The following is an 18,476-nucleotide window of genomic DNA, read 5'->3' as shown; positions in this document are numbered from 1 at the left end:
CCCGAGAGAGCCTGTGCGTAGCCCACATATCGCGCATCATTGAATGCAACTTTCTATCTAGAAAAGTAACGTCGCCGACTCGTCGACGTAAATAAAACTTTTTGTCACGGTGAAAGATCCGACAAAAGGATTTCTACTTTTCTTCTGCGCAACGATACGTTGCTTTCAATATCACGCTGTATAATTGTATATAAGCATAATCGAGGATGCACAAAATTCAGCAAGTAGAAAATAACGATAGCACGAACCAGGGAAACATCTATTCCGTAGATACTTTTTTACACGGAGATTTACTTACGTTGATTTCTTTCGATATGTTTCCCGATGGCTTCAACCATCGTGGCTCAGCCGTAAAAACGGGCTGAAATATTTTAACACTGAATCACTTCGGGACCGCGGAAATGCTCATCATTTCGAAATGATAATGGAGTGAAACGTACTCGCGTCCGTCACACAGCTACATCACACACAATACTGCACCCTGCACCGCACGTAACCGAGGCATTTAACTAACGTCTGCGTTCAGACATCACCTCGCGGTTGAACTATGCACTAATTTATGGCGCGATATTCAATTATAAAATGAATTCAGCAGGATTCAAGTTATTTTAGGAAAATGTACGAAATATGACTGACTTTAATGTAAAAAATCTTTTCTGATTTACTATTATATTATTACGTAACAAAAAAGTGTACAATTCATCTATCATGTCGTCGTTAATATTATAAAATAGGATAAGAATGTAACTTTCAGTCTGTTTTATATAATCTCTATAATTGGATCTATTCAGCACAAAATATCTTTATATTAATTGTATAAGATCGGAGAATGTTTATTCTTTATTGCGAACAAAATATATCATTTCAAAGCTGAATAAAATTATAGTCATCGATGATCCTATATCTACTTTCTCGATAATGCACCAGGTCATCTAAGAAGCGCGTACTGCTTTCGTTGTGCAATTTTGTAAGAACCGGTGGCAATGGTGTTATTCCCGCAGTATTTGCTAAATCGTCATAGTAATGGCCTTGCTTAAATCCCATCATGTGGAAGTGTCTTTTTTCCAAGCCCTCTTTTCTGCGGTTTTCAAATTCTTCCGCTTCTTCTTGTAACATATTCGCTTTAGAAGGAAAGTCTTTCTTGCCAAACCAATATTGCAAGATAAAACGGACCTTTGATCAATAAATAAGTGACTCATACTAAGGTAGTTCATACGATAAAAAAAAACGTTACAATATCAATTTTTCTTTCAGACGCACCTGCAGATCGAACATGCTGAAAGCGCAAACATAGAAGGGAAGACCAACCAAGGCCAGGGTGGGATTTTCGATCGATACTAAATGTTTCCATAATGGTGTCACCATATTGGAATCTACCCGTACTCCACATTTTTCACTCAAAAAGGGGAAACTATATTTATACCCTTTGATCGAAAAGAAAGATTAAATTATCGTTTTATAAATAAAGTTGGACGATAATTACCTGTACAATAAAAAAGCACATCCACGGTTTCTTTACTGTCATCTTCGAAAAGAACATCGTGTTCAGTCACTTCTTTTACATCTGGTTTCTGGAAAGATAAAAATTGAAATAAGATTTCTTACATGTGTGCTTTATTTGCCTTTCATCGGTTACCTGAACAACATTTTCAGGAAATACAGTGCCTATAGGATCCTTCAGGTGGTGACTTAAAATTACACGCTTGGCTTTCCTTGATATTTCCAAAGCCAAATCCATTCCTGTTGTTTTCATAAAAGCAATATTAAAAAGGCATTTTACAACAAAAACCAAAGGCCGCAGGTAATATTACATACCGGAAGGCCCGGCGCCAAGTACAAGTACAGTCTTATCGGTAAAAATATCCGGCATCCTATAATCATGACTATGCAATTGCTGCCCTTGGAAAGTCTGCTGACCTTTTAAATTTGGCGTACTGGGTTCGAAGTAATGACCATTACACACCATAACTGCATCAAATGATTCTGTTAAGACAGTATCTTTTTCTAGATTTTTTACTTTAATCGTCCACTTCCGGTCCCCTGTCGATGGCTCCACTAATTCCACGTTATGAAAAAACTGCAAAATATACTCTTGAATATTTTCTGCAATAATAAACAACATAATTCATATTCTTAAAAATGATTAAATACCCGGATATACTGGCGAAGATTAAAATGATTGCAGTAAGAATTTAAAAATTCAAGTATTTGCGTGCGAGTCAAATAACTGTCGGGAGTATCGGGAACAGGATAATCAGGATACCCCATAACTTCCTTCGGAAGATTCGTTCTATGTAGTGCAAACAATCGAATACATCATTAAAAATAACACAATAAGTGAACAGTTTATCGCGAATTTAGTATTACTCTATAGTTGACTTGCCTTAAATTTTTGTACATACTAGTGTGTATTGGTAGACCGTATAGATCTAAACCAGTTTCTTCCCTGTAAACCCATGTACCGCCTACTTGATCAGTTTTTTCGTAGCATATTACCTCAGTGTCGTATGTACCGGAAGTGCAATGCCGTAAAGCAGCAAGACCAGCTGATCCAGCACCGATCACGGCGATCTTCATATTTCTGAAGAATTCGGCAAAACTTGGAAATTTTGAAATGCACTTGTTCTGGATAACACCTGTAATTTCTTATTCTTTCGAGGACTTCTGTCTTGATTCAATAGCAGCCAAATGGTGATATAAAAAGTAGTTTTTGACGCACGTGTCACTTGTCACTTCCAAAAATGATATCTAACGAGATTGAAAATGCAGATTTAATCGTTAATGATATCGTGTAGTGTACTAGTAGACCCGGCCAAGCTGCAAATGGAAAGGTGCAACGATTGAAAGTAACGAACGTGAACGTTTCTTCTTTTTTCTCTTACAGAACACTTTCGTTACTACCGACATTCTTGCATTGGATAGTAAAACATATTTCAATCGACGTAAAAATGCTTGCAATAGAATGTAGTAAAATATCGCAATATACATATTTGAGAGAAGTAAATAGAAAGCGCGATTTGAATTTGTAGATTATTCTGATTTAGTAGAATGCGAGTTATGTTGACTGATGTAACGATTTACTTACCAGAGGAAAAATCAAATAATCGCGTGTTGAATTGCTAGCAGTACTCGTGTATTATGATCAGCGAACAAATATGAAGTGATCAAGCGTGAAATAATCAGTATACGGAAAGTCGAAGTGTATCGTTCAAAAAGTGGCTGATGCTGATAACAAGGTCGTCATGTATTCTGTATGTATACTATATAAGAGATGTGTATATAAAATTCTAGCTATGGCAAGTAACGACGATCAGCGACCTTGCTCCTTCTTTGGAAACGTGCTGTTGCATTAACTTTGAAACGGTAAAGGAGTTTTTTTTTTATTACTTTTAGATGATAACTCTTTTCGTGGCGTCATGTGATCAGTCGCTTTCAAAATCATATATAACATTTATTTTTTGTAATATATTTTTAGTACATGTCCATTATATACATATGTTTAGCTTTTACATATACAAAAAGCTTGAATTAATTTTCTAAAAGAAAGAAAGCCGTCTGATAAAAATACATTCAACAATCGATTTCATTTTCCCACTATCGCGTCATACTTTCAAACATATAACAGATAAAAGGGACAAGAGTTAATAACGACTTTAAACACTACAACAACATCTTTCACTTCTAACAGCATTGCAGACGATCGAATTTTTAATCAACGCGTTTAAATTTAAACATTACATTATGCCGTGACATCAAATTTTTAACATCGGATAGGATAGTCATTAATGACTTTGTTGACCTATAGTTATAGATCCCATAATTTACGAAATCATCTACAAAATTCATAAAACAATCTTTATGAATATTTGTAATGATCGGAGTCATTGCACCGATTTCTGCGGTCTTTGCAAGATGCTTGTAATACACACCCATTTACTTAACAATAAACGAAAGTGCTTTTTACGCAGTACATCGCTTGTATGAATTCCTAATTCTTCGTTTTCCTCTCGTAACATATCTTTCATGCGAGGGAAATCTTTTTTGCACCACCAAAATTTTAAAACAAATCGTAACTTCGATCAACAAATAATGATTCGTATTAATGGTAATTTCCACAAAATATTTTAATTCCTTTTTTATTGTACCTGTATATCAATCAAATAAAAAGCCCAGATGCTGATAGGAGGGTCGCTAAAACCAAGAATAGGATTTTCGATTGATGTATGTAATATGTTCCCATAATAGGCTGTCATCATGTTTCAATTTACCCATACTCCATATATTTCGTTCAAGAAAGGGCAGTTGTATTTGTATTCTAAAGTCGAAGGAAAATTGTTCGAATGTCACTTTGCCAACAAAGCTTGACTTTTAAATAATTATACCGTCCGACACGAATTTTAACTCTTCATACTCGACTGTCTCCTCTAAGGATACGCTGTAAATTCAACAAACAACTCGGATATCTCCCCTAAGGGGACACAAAGAGATTATCGGTGATTATATAGCACAAAATTACACAAGCTCCAAATTTTGTAGAAATATATATTTCCCTGAAGTTTCGCCTCCACATTGTAGGAAAAAAGAAACAAATAGAGAAATGAGAAATATGCCGAGTGCAAAAGATTAATTTGCGATATCCACTAAGGGTGATGGAATAATTCTACATTGGCATTTATGTTTGGGACGATTTGGCTTATACTTTATACAGATTCTTTTTCTTCCTTTATAAGGAAAAAAGAGCCGAATTGACGTAAAGATTGAGCACCTCTGATAATAGAAAACAAAAATAAGCTAGTACTGTATACTGTGGTATTTTTTGCATGTTTGAATATTTGAATATTTTGTTAATAAAAGTTCGTTCATAGAATCACTATAAGAAACAATGATAGTGAAAAATTATAGATTTCGTTCTTATCGTTCTCATTACGCAAATATTTATGAATCACGCATCTGTATGTAATTCAATTATTTATAATTGGCATTGAAAAAATAAAATAATCATGTAAAATCTTTATCAAAAAGAAAATATATTCTGAAAATATATTTTTCCCCTTTTTGTACATTCTGATAACAGTATTTTATTTACATAAATTACAGTTTTAATTAAACATATACAATGTTTACGTTTTATCTATATACAATTAAATATTTTGAAAAATATACAAAATACGAAAAAATGGTTCAGGTAAAAGTCGTAGCATATTAGAAAACATGTACTGCTGATATTTATGTGATCATGGAATGACCTTGAAAGGGCCTATGATCATTTTGAGCTCTTAAATAAACCTTTTTTATTATATTTATCATTTATTTTTTATTACATATCTTGCATATTTTCAAAAATATCTAGTCACATATGGATAAAACAGGCACACTGTATAGGTAGACTTAAAATTTATAAAATAAAATGTGAATATTATTATTGAATTTAATCATAAGATAAATCCAAATGTCTGATACAAAATTATTTTATATAAAATAAACCTATTCTCTATGTATTTTTTATAATCTTGTATTTAAAAGATAGATAATAGAGATAGATCCTTCATTACAGTATAAATTATCATTTAGAATAAAATTCAGATTCCCACATATTTTTGTACAGCACGTACAACTGCATTGCAACTCTTGCATCTTCGATAGAGTTATGTTCCCCTGTTTGTATTTCTTTGCCTAATAATTCATGTGCAAGTTTCTTCAAACTAGGGGTATACCCTCCAGATAACTGTCTGAAGGTTTTAAATCTGGAAGTATCTCGTAAATATTTCCTTGGATGAGAAAGATATAGTACATCAAGATCATGTTTTAATGCATGACCAACTAGAGTGCGACCTCTTAAAATTTCTGCTACTTCATTCTGAACAATCTGAAATTCTTCTCCATTTTGGAGATCATGAGGCCTAATACCACTAACTTTAGTTCTATAATCTTGAACAGGTTCTCTTGGTTTTACATATTTGTCATAAACACAAAAACCATGACGGTTCACAATAGATACTCTAGCTAACATACTTTCACTGCCATCTCCAATGCCAACCATTTCACAATCTATTGCTATCTGTTTTGTTAGCTTCTTTTTATCTTCATCATAAACTATTTCTTCCTCACTACGTGACATATGATCTACATTCAATGCAGATGAATAATGCTTTTTTCTTGACTTTTGATGTGGAGATTTCTTATTAACATTTTCTTTATCAGTAGAATCTGAACCTGATGGTGATGGGTGAAGTACTAAATTTTTAAACATTTCCCAATTTCGACCAGACGCATTACGCTCTGTGTGTGGGGTCATACATTGATCAATTTTTTTATCCTTTGTATTCATAGTTTGCGTATTAATAGATTTCTTAAAACGGCGTTTGCATTGCCGTTCCATGGAAATGTGTTTCCTGAAAAGAAAAATTAATAAAATTAATAAATCAATAAAAAAGAATGTAAATACGAAGTGGATATAAATATACTAGGTATTTGTTTTTAAATATTAAGTTACCTGCCCTAACCTCTTCATTTAACACGTGTTTAAAGACAAATATAAATATCCGAAAAGAAACAATTTTTTACCGAATAATAAAACATACAATATCTATTTCTCAACTAATACAAAAATAAGCAAATTTTTAGTAAAAGTATTTGTAAAATTTTAGATAATATGTCAACGTAGATATGGCGGCACAATACAAAACACTTATACATTTGAAAATGGATTCAGTTATTTCCTCCTTCTCCAATGCATATAATTAAACAAAGACTGTCGGAAACCTATAGAAAAATTTACATTCGCATGTTTCCTTTTTAATTCAACAATGTTAGAGATTAAGGAAATATTTTAATACAAATTAAATGTAGAAAATAGATTTACGAATTAAATACAAAGTAAATGTAGGAAAGCTAGGGTTAATTAACTACCAAATAACGCTTCTAGTAATTTAAATAATGTGAAAAAATTCCTACCACATAAGAAATAATATAAAGATAATATATAATATGAGAGTGAAAGTATCCATTATATTAGAATAAATAGAAAGTATTTAAGAGTTTACACTCGTAAAGTTTGAACTAATGGGTTGTTCTTCTCAAAGGCCTACATTTACACCAACGGTTATCTCATCAGTTATCTCTTATGGAATATGAATAACTGCGTGTATTTCAATTATACGTGAGCTTTTAAAAGTTTAGGGGAAATGTATGATGATAGCAACAATACAAATAAAGATGTATTTCAAGAACCTCGAAAAAAATTTTGGCTGGTAAGTTTTTACGTATTGTCGAAGATATCTTAAATATGAAGCTTCACTAACCTATTAGTTTAGTAGATGTTTGATGACATTATAAGTGTTTTATTTCTTAATTTTATGAATTATATCATGGATTTTTTACGCTTATTTTAACTGATGGTTCATCAGTGATTTTTAAATACATTTTTATTTGATAGTTACTTTTGTATATTGTTGGTGTTTATAATTATAAATGACATTCTACTCAAAAATTAGCGAACAAGAAAACGTCCAAAAAGTGATGCTATTAGTATCAACTCAATGGACATATCTATCGAATCAGATGTAGGCAAAAAGAAAAAAAGAAGAAGAATTACAGAAGTGGCCAGTAGCATCTTTTCATCTTCTACTCTAGGTAGTAAACAACAAGGAAATAATTTTCATAGATCTTTCACGATTCAACCAAATACACCAGACTTGCCATTTGTGAATAACGAAGCAGATACAGGAACATTAAAGAAAAAGTATAAAAAACATTATTAAATATACTTTCAACATAATTCAAGGATATTTCATTCATTTAATTCAACTCTATTTCTTAGGCACAAAAATAATATTGAAAACTCCAATAATATTACACTCAGAAGTTGGGTACTTGATATAGCAAATACAAATATCAAGGATAAACCTAATTATGTTTTAAGCAGAAAAGAAGTGAAAAGACAAGAAGCAATTTATGAATTGTATTGTGGAGAAAATGTATTCATTAATGACTTATGTGTTCTCAAAGATTTTTACTATCAACCACTGATATCTAGTAGTATTTTTAGTTCTGATGAATTAGTTACAGTTTTTGGAGATATAACACAACTCATTGAAATACATAATAGATTGAGAAATGAATTAATTGGTCTAAGAGATAAATATGGATTTACAGAAACAGTTGGATCTACAATATTAAATTGGGTTAGTTATAATCAATCCTATTGAATGTTTGAACAAACAAATGTTAAATTGAATGTTTAACACAGTTTACAAACTTACATATTTATTTTATCGTAATTTTTTCAGATTCCAACATTAACAAACCCATACCTGGAAAGGTGCCGAACACAAATATGGGCAAAACACTTGTTAGATGAAAAAAGGTTGACAAACAAACGTTTTCAATCTTTTTTAAAAAAACGTTTAGAATCTCCTCATTCAATAGATTTGTGGACTTATATAGATGTAGCAAGATCAAGAATTGTTAAATACCCTTTATTGATTAAGGAAATATTAAAGCATACAGTAGCAACACATACAGATCAAACATCCTTAAAGGAAGCATATGATTTGATATCCAATTTACTTAAAAATATAGATAAAACCATGGGTGATGCAGAATGCAAATTGGCTCAGTCAAAAATTAATGTAAAACTAGATTATGATCCTAGTAAATGCATTGAAAATGCAACAGAGTTAATCACTCAAGGGCAGCTTAAAGATACAAGGGGAATGGTAAGAATATTTTGTAAATGATTCTATTAATTATGTGTAAATAAACGGATACAAATTTATATATACATGCGAAAAAAATGATGATTTTTAGAAATTTCAGTGTTTTCTTTTTAACACTGGCTTTGCAATAACTCGTGGAACAAGATCTTCAAGTAAAAGGTACAATTTATTTTGTCCTTTTATACTCAAGGAACAAATCTGCATAAGTACAAATGAAAAGTTTGATTATGGATTTAAAATTGGAGATCAAATTTTAATAACAGAAGATGAACATGGAAAAAGACATTGGATTGATTCATTTAGTAAAGTTTACAAATGCAATATTGGTCCATCACAAAACGTAATTGACATCAGTGAAAAAGAAAATGAGGAAATTTTAACACCATCAAAAACAAATCGATCTACTAGATTGTCTATGAATAAAACAAGTGAAAATAATTTTTCATTAACATTAAAAAGGAGTTTTTTAAAACAGAAGCGTAGCAGCAGCATTGGTTTTGTTTAACATTAGACAACTTTGAATTTATTATTTTATGTTCATACATTATCATATATAAATAGAAATATAATTTAGATCCATTAAAAAAACGTTTGAATCAATCATACTAGGAACATCTGTGTGTATCATAAATTATTGTTAAATTCGCTCATATTTCATTACGCTTTAAAGATCACATTCCAGTTTCAATCTAAAAGAATTATTATATATTAACATGTGTACTTACCTATGTACTATTTATATATTTTAAAGTAAATAGTATTAATGTAAAATATATAAATTATATATATATATATATATATATATTCATATATTTAAGTATGTAATAGAGGTGCTAATGTGAAGATAATAATAATATATATATATATAAATGTAAACACATACTAGTTAAGATATGAACTAAATACCTTTAATAAATCTGTACAAATATTTCTGATATTAATTGTAAGAAAAAATGGGGATCGATTAATGTAATTGTAAATGCAATTTATATATGTATGCACATTTATGTATTTAAAAATGGAATTATTTTTTTATGGATATTTTAAAACAGAATAAAAAAATGAAAATCGAGAATTTATATTCAAGTTTTATTAAACACAATTCCATTCTTATAACATTTGTAATAAAATAATTATCCACTTATTTTATATTGTCTAAAATGCTTACGGTTTGCTAGGTTTCATTGAATTTCCATCTGGATAACGCTTTTTAAAGGCTTTAATAAGTTGTGGATCAATCAAGTGAACTCCATCTACTTGATTGCCTAATGTGATCCAATTAGGTTGAACATTATGTGGTCGACCAAATAATTCTATTTTTCTTGTTCCTGGGCTCATACGTTCGATGATTCCATAGATTTCGTCAGGTTTGTGACTGGTTGCACGAACTTCGGCTACTATAACATCGCTATCCAAACCACGATTAATTCTCGGATTTCCTTTCATGCCGACTAAGCAATGTTCTTTGCCATGGTTTAGCCAGTGACCTGTTCTGCCAGTTCTTATTATCCTTTGTAATTGGTTAGTCTTCACCCATATGATCTCATCTACTCTTTCGTATCCCCACAATTGTAGGCACTCTCTACCAAGTTCCATTGCTCTCCCTGTTACCCATAAAAATAGGAGACCTTCATCTTGAAGAGCAGGTATACCTAATTGTCTCATTTCATCATCTGACATGGTACCATATGGTAATTCCATATGTATGTCCCATGGAGGGTCAGCCATTATAACAGCAAATTTACCCAGGACAGTCATATCAAGATAACGTAAATCACATTGTATCCACTGTGGTGGATAAAGAGTCAATTCACTACCTAATGATCCGCTAGGAGGTGGACATGCAGTACTACTACCATTTTTACTATCTACTGTTAAACCTTTATTCACTGCACTATTATTTGCATTGTCTGTTTCGTTTGACTCCTTTTGTTGAGTTGTTGGCCCATCCACTTCGTAATGAACATATCTATACAATAAAATATTTAAATAAAACAAAGAAGTGATTTTACATTATAATTAAAAATTATTACATTTAGAATACATACTTGCATGTATCCATATGAAAGCAAGTATTAAGAAAACTACAGTCACCTAAAGATTCATCTGTGTGACTTTGAATAATTTTTTTGAAATGAAGTTTTTTACACTTTTCTGCAAATCCTGGTCCACCATTTAACTTGACACAATCTACTCTTGTACCATGAGGACAAAACTCCATAACTTGTGCTCCTCCTTGAGACCGAAATCTTTCAGCTAGTGATTTCTCCTTAGATGTTTGCTTTGATAACAAATCTAAAATTTGTTCTCCAACCTTCTTATTTTCTTTTTCTCTAATAGTAGGCATTGATATAAGTGACATTATATCCTCTGTATTTTTCTTATCTAATTTGGGTTGTTTCTCTGCAGGTACATAGTCATTCAATTCAGATGCAGATGTTTCTGCACTCTCTGGATTTTCTGTGTCATCTGATTGAGACTGATATGATGATTGTGATTCTGCCACTGACAATACTGTATATCCAAAAACACCATTTTCCGTTACTTCCTTGATTCTGAAAAAGCATTCAATTATCTATCTGCATATGAAGTTCTGATTTGGGATGATGCAGAAACTTACTAACTTAACAATATCTTGAGCTGCAAGCTTTTCCAAAATTTTGTGAATATCTGGAGATGATACATCTGCATTAAGATTTTTACGAAGTAAATCTATTAGTTCTGCAGATGTAATTGGTAAATTAGGTAATGATTCATGTAGAATACATAACACGTCTCTTTCATATTCACTGTGGTCGGATCGATGTGAATGTCCCATTGAATCTGACAAAGAATTGTATCTTACTTTTAACACTTAAATAAAACTTTAATAAAATTATATTTAAGATTCAATTTCAAATATATGAAAAGAAATAAATAAAAAAGGAATAACTTCAATTACCATTAGAAAGAGGTGATTCATTTGTCAAGGAGGATGATACTGGTGTTGTAGAAGTAAGAGTAAATAATTCATGTCTCTCGCGTTTTCTTTTCTGCAATTTCTCTCGTAGACTGTTTCTTTTTATTTTAATTGCCTGTATCTCTTCAAAAGCGTCTGACATATCTTTGTGACAAATTATTTAGGAGAAAATATATAACCATTTGCATGTTATTCTTTATATTTAAATAATAAAAAATGAATATTTACCTTATAATACTGATAAAAGCTGTCTAAAATACTTAGAAATACATTTTTATCTAAAAATTTCAGCATATATGTATGTATAAACGTATAAACTACGAGCAACTTTACAATGTAAAATCTAACCTGGTCTTAACGACCTAACTGTACCTGAAACGTTAAAAGCACATGGCTGATTTGCCAACTCAAGATGGGTAGTGTTAAATAGGTAATCGTGATTAATTATCGTTACTAATTTTATTAGTAAGTGTTGTTAAGGATTTCTCGTCGCAAATAAAATGTCAAATACAAAAGAATTTTTTCTTTCGGTTATACAACGTATTTTCAGTAATTGGACTGCTTTAAGGGTAAATATCTATTTTCTCAAATCTGCAATAAAATATATGTATGTAAATACAAATATATATATATATATAAATATTTTTACATTTTATATTTACTGAATATCTTTTTATTAGATGGCAGTGGAACATGGTATGGGTGCAAAGGGAATGGCTATAGATTTTTGCTTTTACATGACAGAGGTTATGTACATAAACGGTTCGTTAACTCATTTATTTTGTACTATATTTTGATATTAATTATTTTATGACTAATTTTTGATATTTTTCTATCCCTAGAAGGTCTGAATAGTAGTGAAATTGCCAATGAATTAGAAGATTACATGGATGAGCATTTCAATACAGAACTTCAAGACGATAGTGCAATTCAAGTTGCAGAAGAATTATTGAAGTTTTATCGTTATTGTACTGAAAATACTGAAAATCTGGTAACGATAGAGCTTGCGAAACTGCCACCATTACAACCATGGCTTGTTACAAATGAACCTGCAAAAAGAATTCAAACCTCTTGTGCTATAGAAAATGATAGTTCTGAAGAAGAAGAAACATCTGATGGTATGCAAGTTGTAGATGAATGGACAGAAGTCAGAGGTAGACGAAACAGATAACTAGGATTTATTATTTTAAAGGGTACATTTTTATTTTTTTCTCTTTTTTTCTTACAAAAGGACAGATCAACAAAGAATATACAAACTACTGTTTTACAGTACATGTGCATTGCTTGTAATTGCAATTTATATTCTAGAATCTTCTAATCAAATACTTATCTAAGCAGTCTTTGAGACATTGTCAAATTTTATTTGGCAGTTCCAGTCCCTGCTTCTAAAGAAATAAAAATCATTGTAGAAAATCATTAAAGAAAGAAATAAATATTTTGTAGCTTCTAATTTTGTTTATAAAATATCACCTTTCTCACTTTGAGATAAAGGAACATTACAATATCCATTGTGTTCTCTTACTACAGTTTCTTTTCTTTCTTTTCTTACTCTTTCTTCAGGTCCGACTATGCTTAAGATTACTGGTAAAAATAACAGACCGTGAAACAGACCAAATATCACTACACATGTGAATAACTGAAATGGTACAATTCTTATAAAATTTTCTAACAGAATTTTATTGATAAAAATAGATAAATTTTTTAAGAATACCTTAAAGAAGGTATTGAATATGTAAGCTTCGCTAGAACCTAGCAAAACGAATGCTAGGAACGTACTTAAACCTCCGTTAAATACAGCTGGACCAACAATAGAAAGCGTCGCTATCGCACGTTCTGTAAATGTCATTTACATATATCCATGTAATAATCCTTTTCTTCAATCTCGCACGTTAAAGAACTCGTTATTTACCTTTTTTGCTACCCTTTGCGCGTATAAATTCTAATCCCATATGTGCAGCATAGTCAACCGCCAGCCCCGCACATAATAGAATCATGATACTCGAGGACATTTCTATGGTCAAATTTAGAAAGTACATGGTACCCAGTAAGTCAACAAGTGTAAAGAATACGCAACAAATCACCCAAAATGATGCTCGTAAGTTTCTAAGGAACATCAATATTACTACGCCGATGGTCACTATTTCTAGACCTAAATTCCTGATCAATTCCTCTCCTATGACCTACAAAAAGGTAATGATTAGATTGTATAATATGTATTAAACAAAAAAGATTAGGGTCTTTACTTTGTTTGCTGTCCATGAAACGTAATCAGGCGAGAATATTGCTATATAATCCTGGCCATGAGAGAAATTCGTTGCTTGAACCGATTCCCTGATAAGTTGCATCGCTTGTATTTGTTCCGATGTTGTGTTAATCATAACATGTTGTATAGGAATTTGCGACGTCTGAGAAAAATAAAAATGAATCCCTTGAGACGTACAGCTATTGAACAACTACATTGTACAGAAAAGTTTATTAATACCGTTATATTATATTCTCCAGCCGGCAATTTATCGAAATTGATATCTTTTATGTATGCTTGACCTTCTTTCGTCAAAAGTAAATATTCCGTCAAAATATTATAATATTCTTCTTTGCTCTCAATATCACCTATAATAAAAATTTTGCCATTGAGTTATCTTTAAAATCGCATTACTTCAAGATCAAGCCTCACCTTTACCAGTAACATTCAGCCATTTCTCATAGGCAATAAACCATGGCTCGAGGGTGCTATTGTTAATGAACCGATTACGTTTTAGAACTTTTACCAGCTGAGAAAGAGATTCACGGTCTTCGTAGTAATCTACGCCGGTCATATAAATTGCGGCTCGTTTTCCATATTTTGGAAAATACTGTTTCAATTTGTTGTTAAACTGAATCGGATAGGAGTCTTGATTCAAATACCAAAGTGGGTCGAAATTTTGTTCCAATTGAAATACTGCCCACGTGTTAACGCACAGGAAGCCGACAGTGATTAATAGGATAATTACTTTTGCTGTGATCTTGGTGATTCCCGGGCCGATATAATTTTCGAAGATAATCTGTTGAGTGTTTCTCTGACTACATTCGTTGGGTTTCCAGTTTAATCTGGGTCGGCAGAAGCAACCGTCCTTGCGAGCTTCGAGCCTCTTTTCATCGTATACAAGACAGCTCACGAAGAATATAACTTCATATATGTATAAAAATAAAATCCCTAATGTGGCGAATGCGTAGAAAGATCTGAGAGTAGGCATCACAGTTGTAATGCCAAAGGCAAACGCGATAATGTTCGTGAAGGATGTCACAGTGATCGACATACCTTAAAAAAAATGTAAAATAAAAAATAAGAAGAAACTACGCTGTGTATACTAAAAACGATATGACATAATGTAGCATCGTACCAGCCTGTTGCATAGTTTTAGCAATGCGTATCGGAATATCCGTAGACTGATCGGTCTCTGAGAGATTCTCCAGGCTTTGCATGATCACGAACATGTTATCGACGCCTATACCAAGAAGTAGAAACGGAAGGATAGAATGTATAGGTCCATATGAGTAACCCAAGTAGTAACACACTCCGTAAGAGGACAAAATCGCCTGACCAACCACGAACACCCCCATTATTGAAAGATAAATTCGTTGTTCTAGCGCGTTGCATTTACCGATCATCGCCATTACGTAGACTGCTATCAAAGATATTCCACAGCATAACACCGTCAGATTACTGTTCAATATTTGATGCAGGGAGTCTAAATAACTTCGCGAAGCTATCGCATATACCTCCATTCCTGGAGGAAACGTGATATTCGAATGGAGAACGCGATTTATGAACTCTAGTTCCCAGTTGGCTGAATTTGGATTAGATTTCTTCAGCAACCAATGTAGAATAGTTGCGTTGGCACCTTTAACTCGACCTTTCTTGTCATAGAATATCCCCGAAAGCAGAGGTGCAATATCCAGCAGGATATTGTCGTTGATCCTGCAACAGATCAAGTGATATAAGAGTTGAGTTGAAATGTCGAGTCCTTTCTCTATTTCGAAACTTACTTGTTCCTGATTGCTTTGGTCACGTCCTCAAGCACCTCCTTCTTCGTCAAATTACGAACGTCCTTCTTTATACTGGTTTCCCAAAGTTGTATGATGGATTGATATATACATCCATTTTTTAGCACCGTGTTGTTCAATTCGACCAGGATGTCTGTAGTGACATCGAGATCGTTGAAGATGTCTGTCGTGTTGTCCATGTTGAACCACGTGAAGTACCTGTAATTCGATATGATCTTTATTTACTATTCGAGTCAAGAATAAAAAACAAGTGATTAAAGATTAATTCATTTATATCTTACCCTGCACACACATCTTCCCAGGTGTTATTGTTCACTATGACTGATTTTACTGTCTGTTCTATCTTGCTAATCTGAAAGAAAGGAAACACGGTTCAACAACCGACTTAATTTAACGGAGGTTCAGCTCACAGATCCCAAGTGTTAGGTAAATCTCGTGAGTCTTGACAAATTTTGACAAGAATCATGCGTTAAAGTGGAAAAGAACCTTCGTAGATACTCGTATAATTCATGATCGCCTATGTACCGAGCGCAGCACTTCCGGCTCCAAAACGTTGGGGGCCGTGACGATGATACTTTCGTATCGGAAATCGTCCCGGAAGTGTGTCTTCACCCAGGCGGCGTCGCTACGTATCACAGAGTCTTCGGGCACGAAGAGCTCGATGTCGTCGAATTCTTCCCTCCAGAAGTACAATCCAGGTGCGCAGATACAATTTATACAGAAGCACACCAACAGCCACAGCCAGGGTCTTTTTCCAATACTCAAACCAATACTGGGGAAAGTTGAAAAAACCACTTTTTTCTTATCAACGTCTTCCACAGGGACACAAGATAGTAAGTAGTCATATATTTCGAAGAAAAAAAAAAAAAAGTAAATTATGGAAAGTACTTTTTATTTTGTGGACGAAGCATTTTTTGCAAGAGAATATTGTGGAGACAGTGTCATTTGAGAAGCTTAAGATAATTTTTGTAGAGCTGCGTTAAGTATTATAACTCGTGTAGCAAGCTGAAATCTAAGCTACTTTGATTTAAAAGGAATTTTTGTACGTTGAAACACTTGCATCGACTTAGAAACAACATTTCACGTACCAAATTAACAATTTTAGGTTTTACTCCTTTTCGTCGAGGCATTACACAAAGTTTAATTGGTAAATAACGAACGATTAAGTAGAAAAAAATTCCTTCTTATAATTGGATAACGAGAGAGATGATCTTTAATAGAAATATTAAGAAAACGCAGAGGGTGGCGCCAGAGGAACCAATGAGCTAATATAGGCCACTTCGTGGAACGAAAGCGACCATTCTTGATTCAGCTAATTAAGAGGGTCGCGATGATCTCACCTTAAGTGGATTAAATTGTACAAGGTTCAAGCCCCGAAACTCGACGCCACTAATGTCATTATTCGACAACGAGATTTATTATGTTTTCATAGTTCGAGCAATTACCTATTGAAAACATACTCTATGGCGCGTGGAGATTGATTGATCCTAATTGCGATTCGACCAACAATCACAAATCACATTTGAATTGAATTTATACGAGATATAAATTCCTCTACAAAGTGAAATATTTCGAAAGAACGAGAACTTTCCTACTAAATTTATATCGTATAGGACTCTAATAAAAAATGCGCCATCGTCGTAGATTTTATCGTGACAATTAACTTCTTCGTATGAGACTGTTGTTAACGGAGGCACGTTTTAATGTCAATTCATTCCGAGACAACCTGTTATTTCAACCAGACTAAACATGGTACGTTTCGGTGACAATGCAAAATGAGGCGCGCATCACGAGCACCGTGAAAACGGAGATAATGCACTTCCGACAGAAGAACGCGATCATGTTCAATTTGCCGACATCCGATCTATTTTTTCCTTTCCACGAATAATTTACGAGTCGTAAAATTCAACTGTAAACGCGAGAAGATATTTTTTCCAAAAAGGTTCAATGTATCGGATGTATTATTACGAAAATCGGTGGAATAATATAAAAGTTGACGAAAACGCGCAAAATCCTCGTTTGAAAAGTATAAGAAGCTAGAAGAATATCTTATTGCACCCCAAATCGAAACGTCTCCAGGAAAACCCACCCCCCGCCCCGAAAACGATCAACAATTGGAAATGATGCGTGCACTCACCGATAAAACACACGATCTGAATTTAAATGAAGATCTAACAGCAGATCTTTGAGACGTTTCCACGTGATCCCAGTGTTTCTTCCTCGATGCTGTTCCATCCTCGTGGCTGCGACGCTTACGTCGTTCGGTGGTCGAATGTCCACTGCGGGAGAACGTTTGTAAGCACACAGTGTGGCAGCATGCATGTGACCAACGCTGGAAGTAATCTGCCACAATTATATAACGTTCGGTCCGGAGCTTCGCTTGCACGATCGCGGCTGATGCCATCGGGAGGATGAGGAGGAGCGTGGACGTCGGTCACCCCTCCTATTGTCTTCGTGACTGTTCGTTTACAACGCTTCTCGACATTTGTTTTACTCGAGAATTCTCGCTACTGTACGAACGATCCTTCAAAAGGACCTTACCACTGCTTTCCTCTTTTGACACGTTACAGGTGGCAATCTCGTACACGCTCGCCGATCTTGAACTTTCGATAGAAGAATATCTCGTTTGGCGCAAGTTGTTCGTTCCAGAGCGTTTTGCATTCATCTTGGAATTATCTGATCATGCACGGAGAAGAGATATATACGGGTCGATTAGCATAATTGTGGACCACGTATCGAGAGTGTCGGGAAAGAGA

At 33.3% G+C, this 18,476-nt stretch overlaps 7 protein-coding genes across 17 annotated transcripts in view; 2 read left to right on the top strand and 5 right to left on the bottom strand.

The window, feature by feature from the left end:
• LOC100742161 (membrane-associated guanylate kinase, WW and PDZ domain-containing protein 1) overlaps positions 1–507 on the bottom strand; it is a 7,443-nt gene extending 6,936 nt beyond the window's left edge. For 2 of the 4 annotated variants that reach the window (XM_024371625.2, XM_024371627.2), the window contains exon 1: positions 299–507. The gene's annotated coding sequence lies outside the window, so the exon portion shown is untranslated. The remainder of the gene's footprint in view (positions 1–298) is intronic. The other 2 variants (XM_024371626.2, XM_033324004.1) reach the window with 1 other exon arrangement.
• Positions 508–754: 247 nt separating this feature from the next.
• Positions 755–3,209, bottom strand: LOC100742039 (senecionine N-oxygenase-like). 3 transcript variants are annotated; one of them, XM_003494000.4, is made up of 8 exons: positions 3,086–3,209; positions 2,384–2,817; positions 2,152–2,290; positions 1,816–2,077; positions 1,637–1,740; positions 1,484–1,571; positions 1,261–1,424; positions 755–1,173 (listed from the first exon to the last, which is right to left on the bottom strand). In XM_003494000.4, exons 2-8 carry the CDS (start codon positions 2,575–2,577, stop codon positions 865–867), a joined length of 1,260 nt encoding a protein of 419 aa, XP_003494048.1. In that variant the 5' UTR covers positions 2,578–2,817; positions 3,086–3,209; the 3' UTR covers positions 755–864. The 3 variants fall into 3 exon arrangements, with proteins under 3 accessions (XP_003494048.1, XP_012248006.1, XP_033179899.1); XM_012392583.3 differs by having other exon boundaries at positions 2,384–2,600; positions 3,086–3,203; XM_033324008.1 differs by having other exon boundaries at positions 2,384–2,581; positions 3,086–3,181.
• Positions 3,210–3,225: 16 nt separating this feature from the next.
• On the top strand, positions 3,226–9,264 carry LOC100741561 (rho guanine nucleotide exchange factor 3-like). Its single transcript, XM_012392563.3, has 6 exons — positions 3,226–3,363; positions 7,083–7,250; positions 7,494–7,741; positions 7,820–8,183; positions 8,289–8,717; positions 8,809–9,264. Exons 2-6 carry the CDS (start codon positions 7,185–7,187, stop codon positions 9,220–9,222), a joined length of 1,521 nt encoding a protein of 506 aa, XP_012247986.1. The 5' UTR covers positions 3,226–3,363; positions 7,083–7,184; the 3' UTR covers positions 9,223–9,264.
• Positions 5,519–7,426, bottom strand: LOC100741920 (RNA exonuclease 4). 4 transcript variants are annotated; one of them, XM_012392566.3, is made up of 2 exons: positions 7,302–7,426; positions 5,519–6,392 (listed from the first exon to the last, which is right to left on the bottom strand). In XM_012392566.3, the coding sequence occupies exon 2, from the start codon at positions 6,377–6,379 to the stop codon at positions 5,564–5,566; it is 816 nt and encodes a 271-aa protein (XP_012247989.1). In that variant the 5' UTR covers positions 6,380–6,392; positions 7,302–7,426; the 3' UTR covers positions 5,519–5,563. The 4 variants fall into 4 exon arrangements, with proteins under 4 accessions (XP_012247989.1, XP_003494047.1, XP_012247988.1 ...); XM_003493999.4 differs by lacking the exon at positions 7,302–7,426 and adding an exon at positions 6,955–7,119; XM_012392565.2 differs by lacking the exon at positions 7,302–7,426 and adding an exon at positions 6,494–6,745.
• On the bottom strand, positions 9,209–12,048 carry LOC105681627 (N6-adenosine-methyltransferase catalytic subunit). The gene is made up of 6 exons (XM_012392539.3): positions 11,905–12,048; positions 11,659–11,820; positions 11,342–11,540; positions 10,766–11,272; positions 9,886–10,686; positions 9,209–9,406 (listed from the first exon to the last, which is right to left on the bottom strand). The coding sequence occupies exons 2-6, from the start codon at positions 11,816–11,818 to the stop codon at positions 9,382–9,384; spliced, it is 1,692 nt and encodes a 563-aa protein (XP_012247962.2). The 5' UTR covers positions 11,819–11,820; positions 11,905–12,048; the 3' UTR covers positions 9,209–9,381.
• Positions 12,042–12,895, top strand: LOC105681628. Its single transcript, XM_012392540.3, has 3 exons — positions 12,042–12,245; positions 12,357–12,438; positions 12,519–12,895. The coding sequence occupies exons 1-3, from the start codon at positions 12,177–12,179 to the stop codon at positions 12,845–12,847; spliced, it is 480 nt and encodes a 159-aa protein (XP_012247963.1). The 5' UTR covers positions 12,042–12,176; the 3' UTR covers positions 12,848–12,895.
• On the bottom strand, positions 12,854–18,443 carry LOC100749422 (NPC intracellular cholesterol transporter 1). Of its 3 annotated transcripts, none has more exons than XM_012392537.3 (12): positions 17,858–18,443; positions 16,246–16,492; positions 16,002–16,072; positions 15,703–15,918; positions 15,057–15,634; positions 14,351–14,974; positions 14,159–14,286; positions 13,920–14,081; positions 13,586–13,856; positions 13,388–13,509; positions 13,147–13,312; positions 12,854–13,061 (listed from the first exon to the last, which is right to left on the bottom strand). In XM_012392537.3, exons 1-12 carry the CDS (start codon positions 18,040–18,042, stop codon positions 13,036–13,038), a joined length of 2,796 nt encoding a protein of 931 aa, XP_012247960.1. In that variant the 5' UTR covers positions 18,043–18,443; the 3' UTR covers positions 12,854–13,035. The 3 variants fall into 3 exon arrangements, 2 of the variants coding, with proteins under 2 accessions (XP_012247960.1, XP_012247961.1); XM_012392538.3 differs by having other exon boundaries at positions 16,207–16,492; positions 17,858–18,001; XR_004462774.1 differs by lacking the exon at positions 12,854–13,061 and having other exon boundaries at positions 13,198–13,312; positions 13,388–13,511; positions 13,587–13,856.
• Between the last annotated feature and the right edge of the window lie 33 nt (positions 18,444–18,476).

The sequence above is a fragment of the Bombus impatiens genome, unplaced genomic scaffold (genome assembly GCF_000188095.3).
Source record: "Bombus impatiens unplaced genomic scaffold, BIMP_2.2 scf_1445, whole genome shotgun sequence".
In the NCBI taxonomy this organism is placed as follows: domain Eukaryota; kingdom Metazoa; phylum Arthropoda; class Insecta; order Hymenoptera; family Apidae; genus Bombus; species Bombus impatiens.
Note: the sequence above shows the minus strand (reverse complement) of the source record. Positions and strands in the feature narration are given on the sequence as shown.